At 36.3% G+C, this 12,806-nt stretch overlaps 2 protein-coding genes across 4 annotated transcripts in view; one reads left to right on the top strand and one right to left on the bottom strand.

The window, feature by feature from the left end:
• Positions 1-2,600, top strand: part of LOC126974691 (microtubule-associated protein futsch-like) — a 43,443-nt gene extending 40,843 nt beyond the window's left edge. The window contains exon 20 of the mRNA XM_050822250.1: positions 1,894-2,600. The gene's annotated coding sequence lies outside the window, so the exon portion shown is untranslated. The remainder of the gene's footprint in view (positions 1-1,893) is intronic.
• Positions 2,601-9,258: 6,658 nt separating this feature from the next.
• LOC126974770 (plasma membrane calcium-transporting ATPase 3) overlaps positions 9,259-12,806 on the bottom strand; it is a 221,106-nt gene continuing 217,558 nt past the window's right edge. For all 3 annotated transcript variants that reach the window (XM_050822434.1, XM_050822432.1, XM_050822433.1), the window contains 2 exons: positions 12,603-12,671; positions 9,259-10,944 (listed from right to left, as the gene is read on the bottom strand). In XM_050822434.1, coding sequence (XP_050678391.1) covers positions 10,732-10,944; positions 12,603-12,671 — 282 coding nt within the window. In that variant the 3' untranslated portion in view covers positions 9,259-10,731. The remainder of the gene's footprint in view (positions 10,945-12,602; positions 12,672-12,806) is intronic.

Genomic DNA, 12,806 nt, shown 5'->3' with positions numbered 1-12,806 from the left:
AAAATTATTTCTTGCAGATTCAGCCTTTAAGAGATGTAGTTTCCTTTGAGATACAAGTTCGTCCTTTTTGACAGATGATTCTTCAGTTTTAATTTTTATTTTAAAATTATCACATTTTTACAGGAATCAGTAATTGGTGCATGAAAAGATAGGTTGAATTGCTGATTAAAAACTTTTCTAATCATAAAATTTGACACTTGTTCAGCAGGTGGAGTTTCTTCTTTATATAGAGAAATCAGTTTAGGCAAGCCCAAGTCAGGTGCTAAGTACATTCGGTTTGTGCTCTTGTGTAGGGTATAATGTGACTCATATTTAGGAAATTTATTGATAAAGTTTTTAACAATTTATTCTTTGTTTTCTGGAGTTTTATTTGAAGGCACATGGTTTCCTCTTTGATCTGTGGGAGGTGTGGGAATTACGAGTTTATCTTTTAAAACTCTAGACAATCTGCCATCACTGACACCAAATAGCTTTTTAAAAAATGTTTTGCATACAGTAACATACAAGGCATCACCATTAAGAACTTGATACACCCTTGAATTTGAACGCCTAGATTCAGCAGAAGCAGTGCATGTCTTTTTAGGCATCACTTTAATTAAAGAAAAAAGGTAAGATGTCTGCAAGTTATAATTTCCCAAAGCGTAAAAGCTGTTGAACAGAATTATTTGCTGAGCAGGAAGAATCTTTTCATGACACTTATCTTGGCAATTACACTCACGAGCAGTATAAATAATTTGTTTTGGTGGTACAAAAGAACACCTTTGACATTAATATATTCCTCACCTCTTGAACGCTTTTCCTTTCTCACATTCTTCTTCTATTTGCTAGGTAGTCTCACCCTTTTTCTAGGTTTACATTGAACTGGAGTAATTTCAGAAGTTACATTATTTGGTTACAAGTAGTAGATGCTGTCGAATTACGTCCAGGTGGCTGGTATTCTGAACCAGAGTCTTGAAATGGATCTTCTGCTTCAGACCCGAAGATTTCTGTAAGCAATGAAAACTCTTAGAAGACTATTAACATATAACAAGTCATATTTATTGCAATACAATACAATGGATTATTGTAATACATACCTCGAAGTTCGTTATCCACATTGTATTCTTGTTGGTCGTTTTCCATATTGTCAAATAGCCACTTATTCACAAATTATATATTTGGAAGGTTGGCCGGCAGCTATTGAGGATTCACAATTCATTATTGTCTCAAGAAGATATCGAATCTTTTAAAGATCCTTACCTACTGATTTTAGTATCAAAAAACGATAATAAAGTAGATTACTACTGTATTACTGATCTGAGTAGGTATAGATAGTTTGATGGTGTCGGAATCCTATAAAAATGACTGTCATGTTAAAACAATTTAGATGTCAATAGCGCAAAACGTTCCGTTAGTGCAAAATGCTTTATTATAATTATTTATTTCTTTTGACTCCCATATCATAGCACCTCAATAATTTTTATATAAACATCGTATAAACTTAAGTTTAAAATTAATATAAACCTTTACTTGTACGATGCTTCCTTAATTTTTAATTTATGTGGGTCCATTCTCGCCACCCTCCTTTGTACACTAATTTCATGTTATATCAATATTTCTAAGTAAAGTATGTGACTTAAGTACAATGTGAAATTATGGATACAAAGTAAACTTAATAAAATGTAATTGTTCTAAATGTCGTTGAAATAAGTAGATGTGTAATGTATCGAGATACTGTGGCGCCGTAGACGGCTTACAAACTAGATATGTGCGGAGTAAAACGACATTGAAACCATCTTTGATTACCTTTCAAATCAGTGTTCGGCTCATTTCTAGCACATGAAATATGGTTGTCGGGTTATTCCGCCACCTATTCCTGATACTATCTGTATGTATATATGACATTTGTTCCAGAGGGGGTGGGATTCGCGCCGCCCCGGCCTCCTCCGGGAGTTGATGGCGCTGCGCAAGACCACCATCTAAATATTTAGTGATCAAAATACACGTCTCCTCCTCCTCGCCTCGTTTTCCTTTTTACTGAGGTCGTGCCTCCCCCGCTGCATCAGTTTCTCTCGTATGATTCCCCTCCATCTGCTGCGATCCTTAGCCTTATGAAAATACACGTCTACGATTGCTCTAAAAATACCTTTATAGAAAAGAAACGCTTTTTAAAAAGGATTCCATTTCTCTAGGATTGCAAACCCAATTTGGCTTAGTTTTTTTTTTATAATAAGATAAGGAAAAGTTAATCTTTGATGTTATTTCATGGCAACAGGTTTTTATTTTTACTCTATGAAGTAGCATAAGTTTACCGAGAAAATAAGTATTATAAGATTGAGAAATTAAACTTTATTTATATCAATACAGTATTTTTCAATTACAGTTCTTTCAATTAAAGAATATTTAATAGTATCATTTTAAATATTTTATAAAAATTATACACAACCTGAGTCACTCATAAAAATTAAATAAATATACCATAGATTGCAGTAATGACATAATATCGAATTCAACAATAATTATTATATCTTATTAAATGTACCTATGACTCAATAACTTTAAAAATTGTAAATATAATAAGTATTTTTCTATAAGTAAAATTAATTAAATACATTACTTCATTGTATCTTTTATTTTTCAACACATTGAACTTTGTTCTCGATGCTTCTGTCGTCCTACACACTGTAAATTGCCCAGCACAGGTTTTTACAGATTAATTGACATCGCCGTTGATTGATCTCAAATGATTTTTTTTCTCAATCGTCAAGATAATCTTGTCTTGTCTAATTAAAACCTGCTTAAAGGTCACATTGCTTGTTACGACACGAGCTAGCAAATAAAAACATTACCTATACTTTCACAAAAAAGTAGGATATAAATGGCGTTATGTGCTGCATTATATATATCGCCGCAAATACTACAACAAAAGACAAGAATAAGTAATTAAGTTTCATAATTTTATTTAAAACTAATTCATAAAACATAATTTGATTACATTGTAATGTGAAATCATTGTTAGAATGCATTAATCGAAAACACGTGCGCTTAGCCCTATAAATGCGGCCCTACTGTCGACAATCGAGGCATTAGTGCTCGATCTGTCGTACGGTATGGACCTCTCTGTGACTTCGTTTCGCTGCCCGAGAGCGGTACCCACTCGGTACCTGACTGACTTTAACCACACGTCGGAGGTTCTTTCTACATCATATATATTTACTATAGACTAGTTTACATATTAGAATATTTTTAAACGCATTTTAATAGGTTGATAGTTCAATAGGTTCAGATTGTACTGGATTGAGTGCGAGTTGATCAAATTAAGGTTTGCTTCTAGGTCAGTACATCGGTACCTTAAAAAAACATATACTGTACCTGAACCTCTGTTGTTGTAAGAGCATGGACGGCGATGATCACTCAATATTAGGTGACACGTTCGTTCATTTCTCCTCCCATGAAATAAAAGCAAATGACCCTCTATATGGGTCAATTGTAACTTGAAGCAAGGAATGTAATATAATAGTTCAAGTTCATAGTGAAGTCTCACTCTGCAAAATCAATTAAAGAAATAGGGACTCTCGTGGCCATACAATAAAGTGTAATTCAGTCCTTACTGGCTGGCCTACTGTGTAGGGACGTACTTACGATTTTGATACCTACACAGAGAGTGAGACAGGTCTGCTTTAAGATTGAAAGGAGAATGGGACTTTTGGGCCTGATGTTAACAAGTTGAAGTATACTTTAAAAAAAGGGTATATTTTTTTGATGTAAAATACAAAAAACTAGCTCATTTTGCAATCTACAAACCGAAAAAACATTAAAATAAATAAAATCGATTGAAATGTAATCGAATGAATATTTAATCGATTAAAATAACATTAAGATCTTGTTGTTTTATTTAAATAATATTAGTTAGGTGCATAGCTTATGTTCGAATGACCATATTATTATGAATAAATTATATTATTTTCTCAGGAAAAAACAGAACTGAGCAATTATTTTATTATCAATAAATCGATTGACTAAAAAAATCGATACTAGTGAAATTCTTGTTCCTCAACGCTAACTTCACTTTGACAATGACAGTCTGACAGATCATTCAGATTTTGTTTTATTTAAATAATATTAGTTAGGAACAGACATCAGCTTATAATGCCTACTACTCGACTAACAAGTAACACTACTCGAGTTAGCAAGTATTTTGTGGGGCGATGTATATGCTTTTACAACAGGATCCCAGAGAATGTTTAAAACAAAAGTATTACGTTATTCAAAAGAATTGTTAAAAACGTTTGTGTGGTAAAGGTTACTATAACATACATGACTTTCTTAATGACACCACAGATTGGGAATGGAGCGACCGCCCTCAGGCTATTTAATAATAAGTTTAATTGTGCAATGTTACTTTGTAAATGTTACTTTAAGTGTAAAACATATTTTTGGAGAAACAATAAAAAGCCCGCTGAGTTTGTTGCGCCCATTCTTCTCAGGCCTGAGGCATTCATTTTGGAATGGGTGGTAGTTTTTGGACTTTCAATAAGTGATTTCACATCCTATTTTGAATAAAAATATTAGAATTAGAATTTCGTTGCTTCGTCATTGTCACTTCGTTTCTTGTTGTATTCGTTGAGTCACGTCTTGTTAAGGACGCCTTCTCAAAACAGAGAGATATCGAATCGCACCACTTCACTGACACCGCTCAAACACATACACGTACTTAAAGTTAATTGCGGGAATCAAATGAATGTGATACTTTAGCAAGTTTGAATTTTGTTTTTTTTAATACCTATGTATTTTTGATAATTGGTTGATGTATTCGTTTAATAGTTAAATATTAGAACTTTAGATGGCAATTCTGTCGCACAACGTCGTGTGCAGTAAACGCAGTTTTTTTTTAATTCCAAGATGGCTGCCGCAAAAATTTTGATTTCAGCAGATTAGGATAATTATTAATATAAACGAGAGTCAAAAATTGATTTTCACAAATAAGTTTCACTTCTGACATGTGTACTTTGTACGCACGCCATTTTTTGTGTTGTCTGCTGCTTTGGACGTAGCCTAAGGACACCTCCCCTAAAAGTGGAGTTAAAAAAAATACTGGAGACTTACCTTGTGGGGTATCGTTCGATAGGTCTTTGAAAGTTAGATTCAGGTTAGATACATGACATTTCCTTTGGTTTTTTGAAAATAATGCGGGATTAAGGAAGATATACGTTACATTTATGTAATAGCTTATACCTTATGATTACAATATCTATTGAAATAACTCTTCTTGACATAATATGGTGGTAATAATTGATAAGAAGGGTAGAGCTTCTTGTGGTTAAAAAGAGGATGAAAATTGATTTTGCGTGTAGGGTATCATTAGATAGGTCTTTCAAAATCAAATTTTGAGATTTTTTAATTAGATTGGTAACGGATGTGTTTTGTAAATATTGTGGGTGAAAAGTCGAAACGTAAATATTTCTATATTTAGGGAATGAAGAATTAATTTAGCATGATCCCACATTCTCATTGTAAGACAGGCCTTTTATAATATAATTTAAGTTAATAAATGAATTCTAATTTTGACGATGTAAATGACACCCATGAAGAAAATTTCGTAGATTTCATAGGCGTTAATTTTGGATTTCGATTTTGACCCGATATTCGTTATTGTTGACCCCGAAAACCTTGAAAATGACACCCATGAAGAGAAGTTGGTGAAATTCATAGGCACCATCTTGAAATTCGATTTTGACCCGAAATTCGTTATTGTTGACCCCGAAAACTATGAAAATGACACCCATGAAGAGAAGTTGGTAATTGTCATAGGCGCCATCTTGGATTTCGATTTGGACCCAATATTCGATATTGTTGACCCCGAAAACCATGAAAATGACACCCATAAAGAGAAGTTGGTGAAATTCATAGGTAAAATTCATACGCGCCATCTTGGATTTCGATTTTGACCCGATATTTGTGTTTGTTGACCCCGAAAACCATGAAATTGACACCCATGAAGAGAAGTTGATTAAATTCATAGGCGCCATCTTGGATTTAGATTTTGACCCGATATTCGTTATTGTTGACCCCGAAAACCATCAAAATGACACCCATGAAGAGAAGTAAGTAATTTTCATAGGCGCCATCTTGGATTTCGTTTTTGAGCCGATATTCGTTATTGTTGAACCCGAAAACCATGAAAATGACACCCATGAAGAGAAGTTGGTAAAATTCATACGCGCCATCTTGGATTTCGATTTTGACCCGATATTCGTTATTGTTGACCCCGAAAACCATCAAAATGACACCCATGAAGAGAAGTAAGTAATTTTCATAGGCGCCATCTTGGATTTCGTTTTTGAGCCGATATTCGTTATTGTTGAACCCGAAAACCATGAAAATGACACCCATGAAGAGAAGTTGGTAAAATTCATACGCGCCATCTTGGATTTCGATTTTGACCCGATATTCGTTATTGTTGACCCCGAAAACCATCAAAATGACACCCATGAAGAGAAGTAAGTAATTTTCATAGGCGCCATCTTGGATTTCGTTTTTGAGCCGATATTCGTTATTGTTGAACCCGAAAACCATGAAAATGACACCCATGAAGAGAAGTTGGTAAAATTCATACGCGCCATCTTGGATTTCGATTTAATATAGACCTTATATTTAGAAATGAACTTATAGTCAAAGTCAAGTCAGTGTCAAAAAATCTTTATTCACTGTAAAACTTTATAAGTTATTTAGTGCAAGTCAGGATGAAGTACAAAAGTTACAATAGCATTCAAATGAGTATACAATATTCATTAACAAAATTTAGAACATCAATTCCAACTATCTTTATCATTCAAATAATCTTTAACGCTATAACAGGCATTAGATGTTAATTTATTTTTTACGATAAATTTAAATTTTTTAATAGGTAACATTTTAATTTCATTTGGGAGTTTATTATAAAATACAACACAATCCACTTTAAAAGATTTAGCAATTTTACGGAGCCTAATAGATGGAATTGCGAGTTTCGAGTATTGACACTGTGTACATCACTATTCTTTTTAAATTGGCTAATATTTTTATGGGCGTATAGGAGGTTCTCGTATATGTACTGGCAGTGTACTGTCATAATATTTATTTCACAAAACTTTTCTCTCAATGAATCCCTTGAACGCATTTTATAGACTGCTCGAATTGCTCTTTTCTGCAGCACAAATATGTTTTCAATATCTGCAGCCCTACCCCACAATATAATTCCGTAAGACATGACACTATGAAAGTTGCTGAAATATACAAGTCTAGCCGTTTCAACATCTGTCAGCTGCCTAATTTTTTTTATCGCAAATACTGCAGAGCTAAGTCGATTACATAAGTTTTTTATGTGAGCACCCCATTGTAGCTTAAAGTCTAATGTAATGCCTAGGAATGTTGTCGTTTCTACTACATCAAGTTTTTCATTATTAATTTTTATAGGTGTTGGTTGGTGCTTTATATTTGGAAGTTTTCCTTTCGTTTAAAAGTACTACTTCAGCAATGTCGTCGTCAACCTGACAGAAAGTTTTTTGCTGGCGTTTTATTTTACATAACAAAGATGTATCGTCAGCAAACAGTATAATATCATGTTTATTTTGAATAAGGTATGGTAAATCATTGACGTAAACCAGGAACAAAAAAGTATCCAAGATTGAGCCCTGCGGTACACCCATCGATATAAATTACTAATTCTTCAAAAAACTGTATTTTTTTAACATAACTTTTTGAAAATCTGACTGCGTACAAAATATGTAAAGTATCAAAGACAGTATTGTAGAGCTTATAAAAAATATTCATGTTCATACGATCTTTCCGAGTACGAGCTGCTGCTTACAACCGACACAGTGTCTACCCACGATGGCGGCCGAGCGCGGACTGACGATGTTTCGATAGATCTTTCTGTGCAATGCGTACGGAGTGACAAAATAAAATAACCCTTAATACCACACTTTAAAGCTCATGCTTATCAGAAAAATATCTGAATTTTAGACGATTCATTTTTATTTTTTCTGAGATTATTGATAACATATTCATTAATTTCTTTCCCGTGTTTGAAAAGATTATATCTGCTTTCCTTACGTAATTTTTAAGAGACAAAATTATTAAGCCCCATTTCGTAAATTTTGTGTGAAGAGGTAACGGATAATCGTTTACACGACATAAAATATCAAAATTTCAAAGCAAAAACTTTCCCGCTAATTAAGAGGAGATAAAGAAGATATCTATTTGTGTTTTCCAAGGAAAGTTGTCTCTAGTAGTCTGATTTACAGTTCATGTATGAGCTAATAAGTATATATTATTCTTATCTGAGCAAATAAGACTATCTTTTATTTTAGGTATACTATATTATATCTAATTACCAATTGTCTTATATTATAATGCAAAATAATGTCGTTACAGTAGTACTTAGGTATACGTATATAAGTAGGTATTTTTCATCTAAAAAAAACAAGGTTGGTACCCAGCTAATATAAGTATGATGCTGATGTATGGTAATGAATCCTTAGCAGCTAGGCATTTAATGTCTTAATTTTCATCCTCATTTTTATATCTTCGATTACTCAGCTCCTAGATTGACAAATCTTGCTAAATTGTCAATTATCGATTATTTAAACGTAAGCTTTTAAATGGTACTACTTTCATGTTATCACCTGGGCCCAGGAATGTATGGAAGCATTTCAATCACCTTTACCATGTTTTTGTCGATTTGAGGTACATGTTCGCTCCTAGATCCTGTAGGTAGGGAAATTAAGTTTCTTAATTTACATTTTGTTTTTTGTAACCTACATTCTGTCGTCACAATTGAAGTTTAAGTAAAAATTGTTACTTTTATAGGCCGGAGCTATTTTATGTAGAACATACTGAAAGTTCCTTCGTACCTTGTAGTTGTAGTTGGTAAAAAATCTGGAATTCTAGAAAAACTCATTATTTCTACTCCACGAACATATGGTATTCGAAATGGCTTCACTACTGAGGTGTTATTTTGTAGAGAGCTATCAATTTTGCTTCTTCTGACTCAATTTCTTCTTCTTCAAGTAAATGAAGAAAATGTTTCTGTAAAAGTGACAACCTGAGACATCTGTCTTCAAGCACTTATCTCAACAATCATCCAACGCATGATATACCCTTGAAGGCCTATAAAAACATCTGCACTCGTCTCCGTGGAGTCCGGTACTTGATGTGGTTTACAGTCACTATAAGGACCCACTTCTTAGACAAGCAGAGACAGTTATTCAAACAGGTTGTACAAATAAAACTACAACATTAAAAACAATAAAATAGATTTTCATTTATTGTGAGACGAAAAATACAACAATGGGTACTTATAGTCTAAAATGATTAGTGGCAGATTGTCATGTCAAAACAACAGCTGATAGTGGGGGCGAGGTCGGCGGTAGGGTCGGGAGCAGTGTGCTGCCGCCTGCCGCCGTCGTCGCCCATCACAATTCGCTCCTAAATGTCTTTCATCGGATAACACGCGGTAACGAATATCAACGCAATACGCAAACAATACCGTGGCCTCTAGCGGGCGCTGCGCCCGTAACTAATTACACAATATGTGAACTGTCAATAGACTCCACCTCTCAACAGACTTGACCGAAGCTTACACCCGATGACTTACAAGACTGTGAAGTAATGTACAAGTCCGAGCTAAGGGCACACGCACACTGAGCGCCGGACTCTCACCGAATAAAACGTAACAACTCTCAATATCTCTACTATGAAACGTTCTAGATACAAAATTGAACTTGCCGATTCGCTACATATCGTTTCACTTTATTTATTTATATTTATTACTAAAACAAATGGTTCGACTCTCACTAACTAGACGTCTTACTTTATAACTTGAAAATGCCACTGCTGCGATCCTACGACGCCTATACAGCTCGAGGGCCGGGCGCGGGGCGACGGGGGGGTTGTTCGCGCGTCACGAGCCAACTACATACAGGGATGTGACCGACCACTGCTGCCCCGCGGCCCGGCCTAGCTCGCCCTCTAGCTATTGCTCATAGAGAAAAAATTCCAATTCGTTACATCGTAGACTATACTTTGTTTAATAAACTTGAAGTATTTATCAATAATCAATAAGTACATTATAATATAATTGAATAGTTAGTATGTTTCATAAGAGACTAGCATTACAAATGAATACCTTCAGCTATACAATTTTATCTATTTAAACATTTCGAAGATGTTCAAAGCCGACCGGGTCACTCCGCAATCCGCCCTCCGCACTTCGCTGTGCGCACGCGACGCTCTGTGCGGCACGTAGCAAAGGACGCGACTCCGCTTCGAGATATGACTTACATGTCTACTTAGACTTAGGGGAAAAGGTCGTCAAAACAAAAAGAAAGTTATTGAAATTTATAACAAACACCTTAATCGATACCTCAATAATTTAGTAAGTATGTATATATATATATATATATAATATATAAAGGGAGCGCGCGGTCGGTGTCGCCCCCCGGCCCGCGCGCTCCGCAACATGTCTTTGACAAAAGCGATACAAAACATTTCATTCCGTGCGAGTTGACACGCCACGAGAAACTTCATATTTCAAAAATCACACGCCCATTCGCTCGTTCTCGCGCTTAAATCTAAAATTAATTATTACAATATTTTATTTGTTCAACAGACGTATAATAATAAAACATTTTTCAAAACAATCGAATAATTAAACACACTAGTTAACAATAAGTGACGTCTGCGCGGGGCGGCGGCGATGGTCGCGGGCGGTTACACGGCGGTCTCGGTGTGGCTGTGGCTGGACAGTCGCTCCACGTCCAGGTCGCGCGGCGCCAGCTCCCGCGGCGCCTCGCACTCCACGCTGGACGAGTGCGAGTAGCGCTTGGACAGCGCCGTCTGCTTGCGGAGCGCCTCGGCCAGCGCCGCGTCCGCCAGCGAGCCGCGCGAGTCCAGGCCCTGCCGGAACGCGTTCACCACGCGGATCTGCCGCGAACAGACGCCGTCACCACTCGGAACTACTCGGCACCACTCGGCCGCGCACACCCGCGCTCGCGCTGGCTCGCCGGACCCTACCACCACTACCGCTCGCGCCGCGGTCTCGTTGGTTCATATTACATTCGTTAAAACAATAGCATATGCTAAGCAATTCCCGTATTTAAATACGTGGTGATAAGGTTATTTTATTTTACATATACGAATGTAGGCAGTTTATAAATGAAATGTTAGAAAACTTTTTTACTCGTTGAACATTTCTACATTCGTATATAAGTGGACATTCGGATAAGGTTAGTGTGGGGTGACAAGTATTGAACACTCAAGTGAGATCATTAATTTGTGCTAAAAGTGTTGTGAAGAACGCAATAACAACATTTTAGTTTCACAAACGAGGAATTGATAAACATCGATACGGTGAGCCAGGTCGCGAGAGTGTGCGCGGGATGTGCGCACCTATCGATCTATCGATATCGATAAATCCAAAGGTGTTGAAGTTGTTGAGTTATTAATCATTTATAAACAAATAAAAGCACATTGAGCCATTTATAAGAGGCGAAAGCGTTAATCCAAAAATGTAATTACAATGTGTAGTTTTCGGCGGCGAAGGAAGGGTCACCCTCTTATCATCCATATCACGACGCTACGTCAAGTGACCAGAGGGCCATTATTGAGTGAGCCCTTCCTTCAACGGAACGATACGACGATGTTTTCGCAAGTCCCATTCCGCGCATGCAAGCGGTGAAATTCTCTGAATACAGACAGTCTTGTCCACTTCCACGACCACTGCCCATTCCCATAAGTGGACCATCCCATCAATACGACAAAAGCGATGGATATCAGCGGAATCTTCACCGATCACTGCCTAGTCGCTAAGCGATCCTAAAAGCTGTCTTTATAATGAAACCCTGGCGTATGATCTGCGTTGTGCATATTATGGGGCAAAATATTAGTAATCTAAATGTGATAACAAAATAATATAACTTCAGAATGACTGCTATATATTATGACTTACTAACTTACCAATCTCTAAGTCTACGCATTACAATCCCCGTCTATTACCTGACTCTTTGAACATTTGAAACGTATTGCACGTTGGATGATACTTACAGTGAACATCGCTAAAAGCAAAATGTGTACAAAAACATACACAAATCTTTATGAACATGCAAGTTTAAGCATATGCAATGAGCATGCAAGCAACACTGACCAATTAAAAGGCTGAGAATAATTTGGGCTCTTTGACTGCTTACGACTATACCGAAGTTCACGTTAGTGAGTCACTGATTTGACTGACATGCACAACCATTTCTGACACTAAAGTCTCATGGTATGGTAAAATATATGAAACTCAGTACTAGATATATTATGTTTTTAATAAAATCTGTACAGTAATTACTACGACTAGTAAGGCTTATTTGCCAACAAAGGTTATCTCAATGAATCAATACAATACTTAGTTAATTAAAACCCCCACATACCCCCAGCCTTGAAAGAGGGTTAAGTTAAAAGGTCAGTACAAAGATAGAAAAGGAATAACAACGGACAAAACATTGTGAGTAGAGTACAGTAAAAACAAAAACGAGAACGGGAAAATAGTGAAAACATAGGATGGTGATTGTTAGAGCAAGCCTTGGGTGATATCTTACAGCTTGATCGGTGGATGTCTTGCTGTAGGGCACAGGTATCAAACGCTCTTGTAACTCGCCACCTATGACCTTCCGTGTGCAATGGGGATTCATGGAAAAGAAAATAAAAACAAGAACATGAAGTAAAGATAATCGGAGAGACTCGAGCGGCGTCGGCCCGCCAACTGAGACAGATTCACTACTGCTACTCGTCGCAAGCTATTC

This window comes from Leptidea sinapis, chromosome 33, assembly GCF_905404315.1.
Source record: "Leptidea sinapis chromosome 33, ilLepSina1.1, whole genome shotgun sequence".
Lineage (NCBI taxonomy): Eukaryota > Metazoa > Arthropoda > Insecta > Lepidoptera > Pieridae > Leptidea > Leptidea sinapis.
The sequence above is the reverse complement of the archived record's forward strand: the minus strand, read 5'-3'. Positions and strand labels throughout refer to the sequence as shown.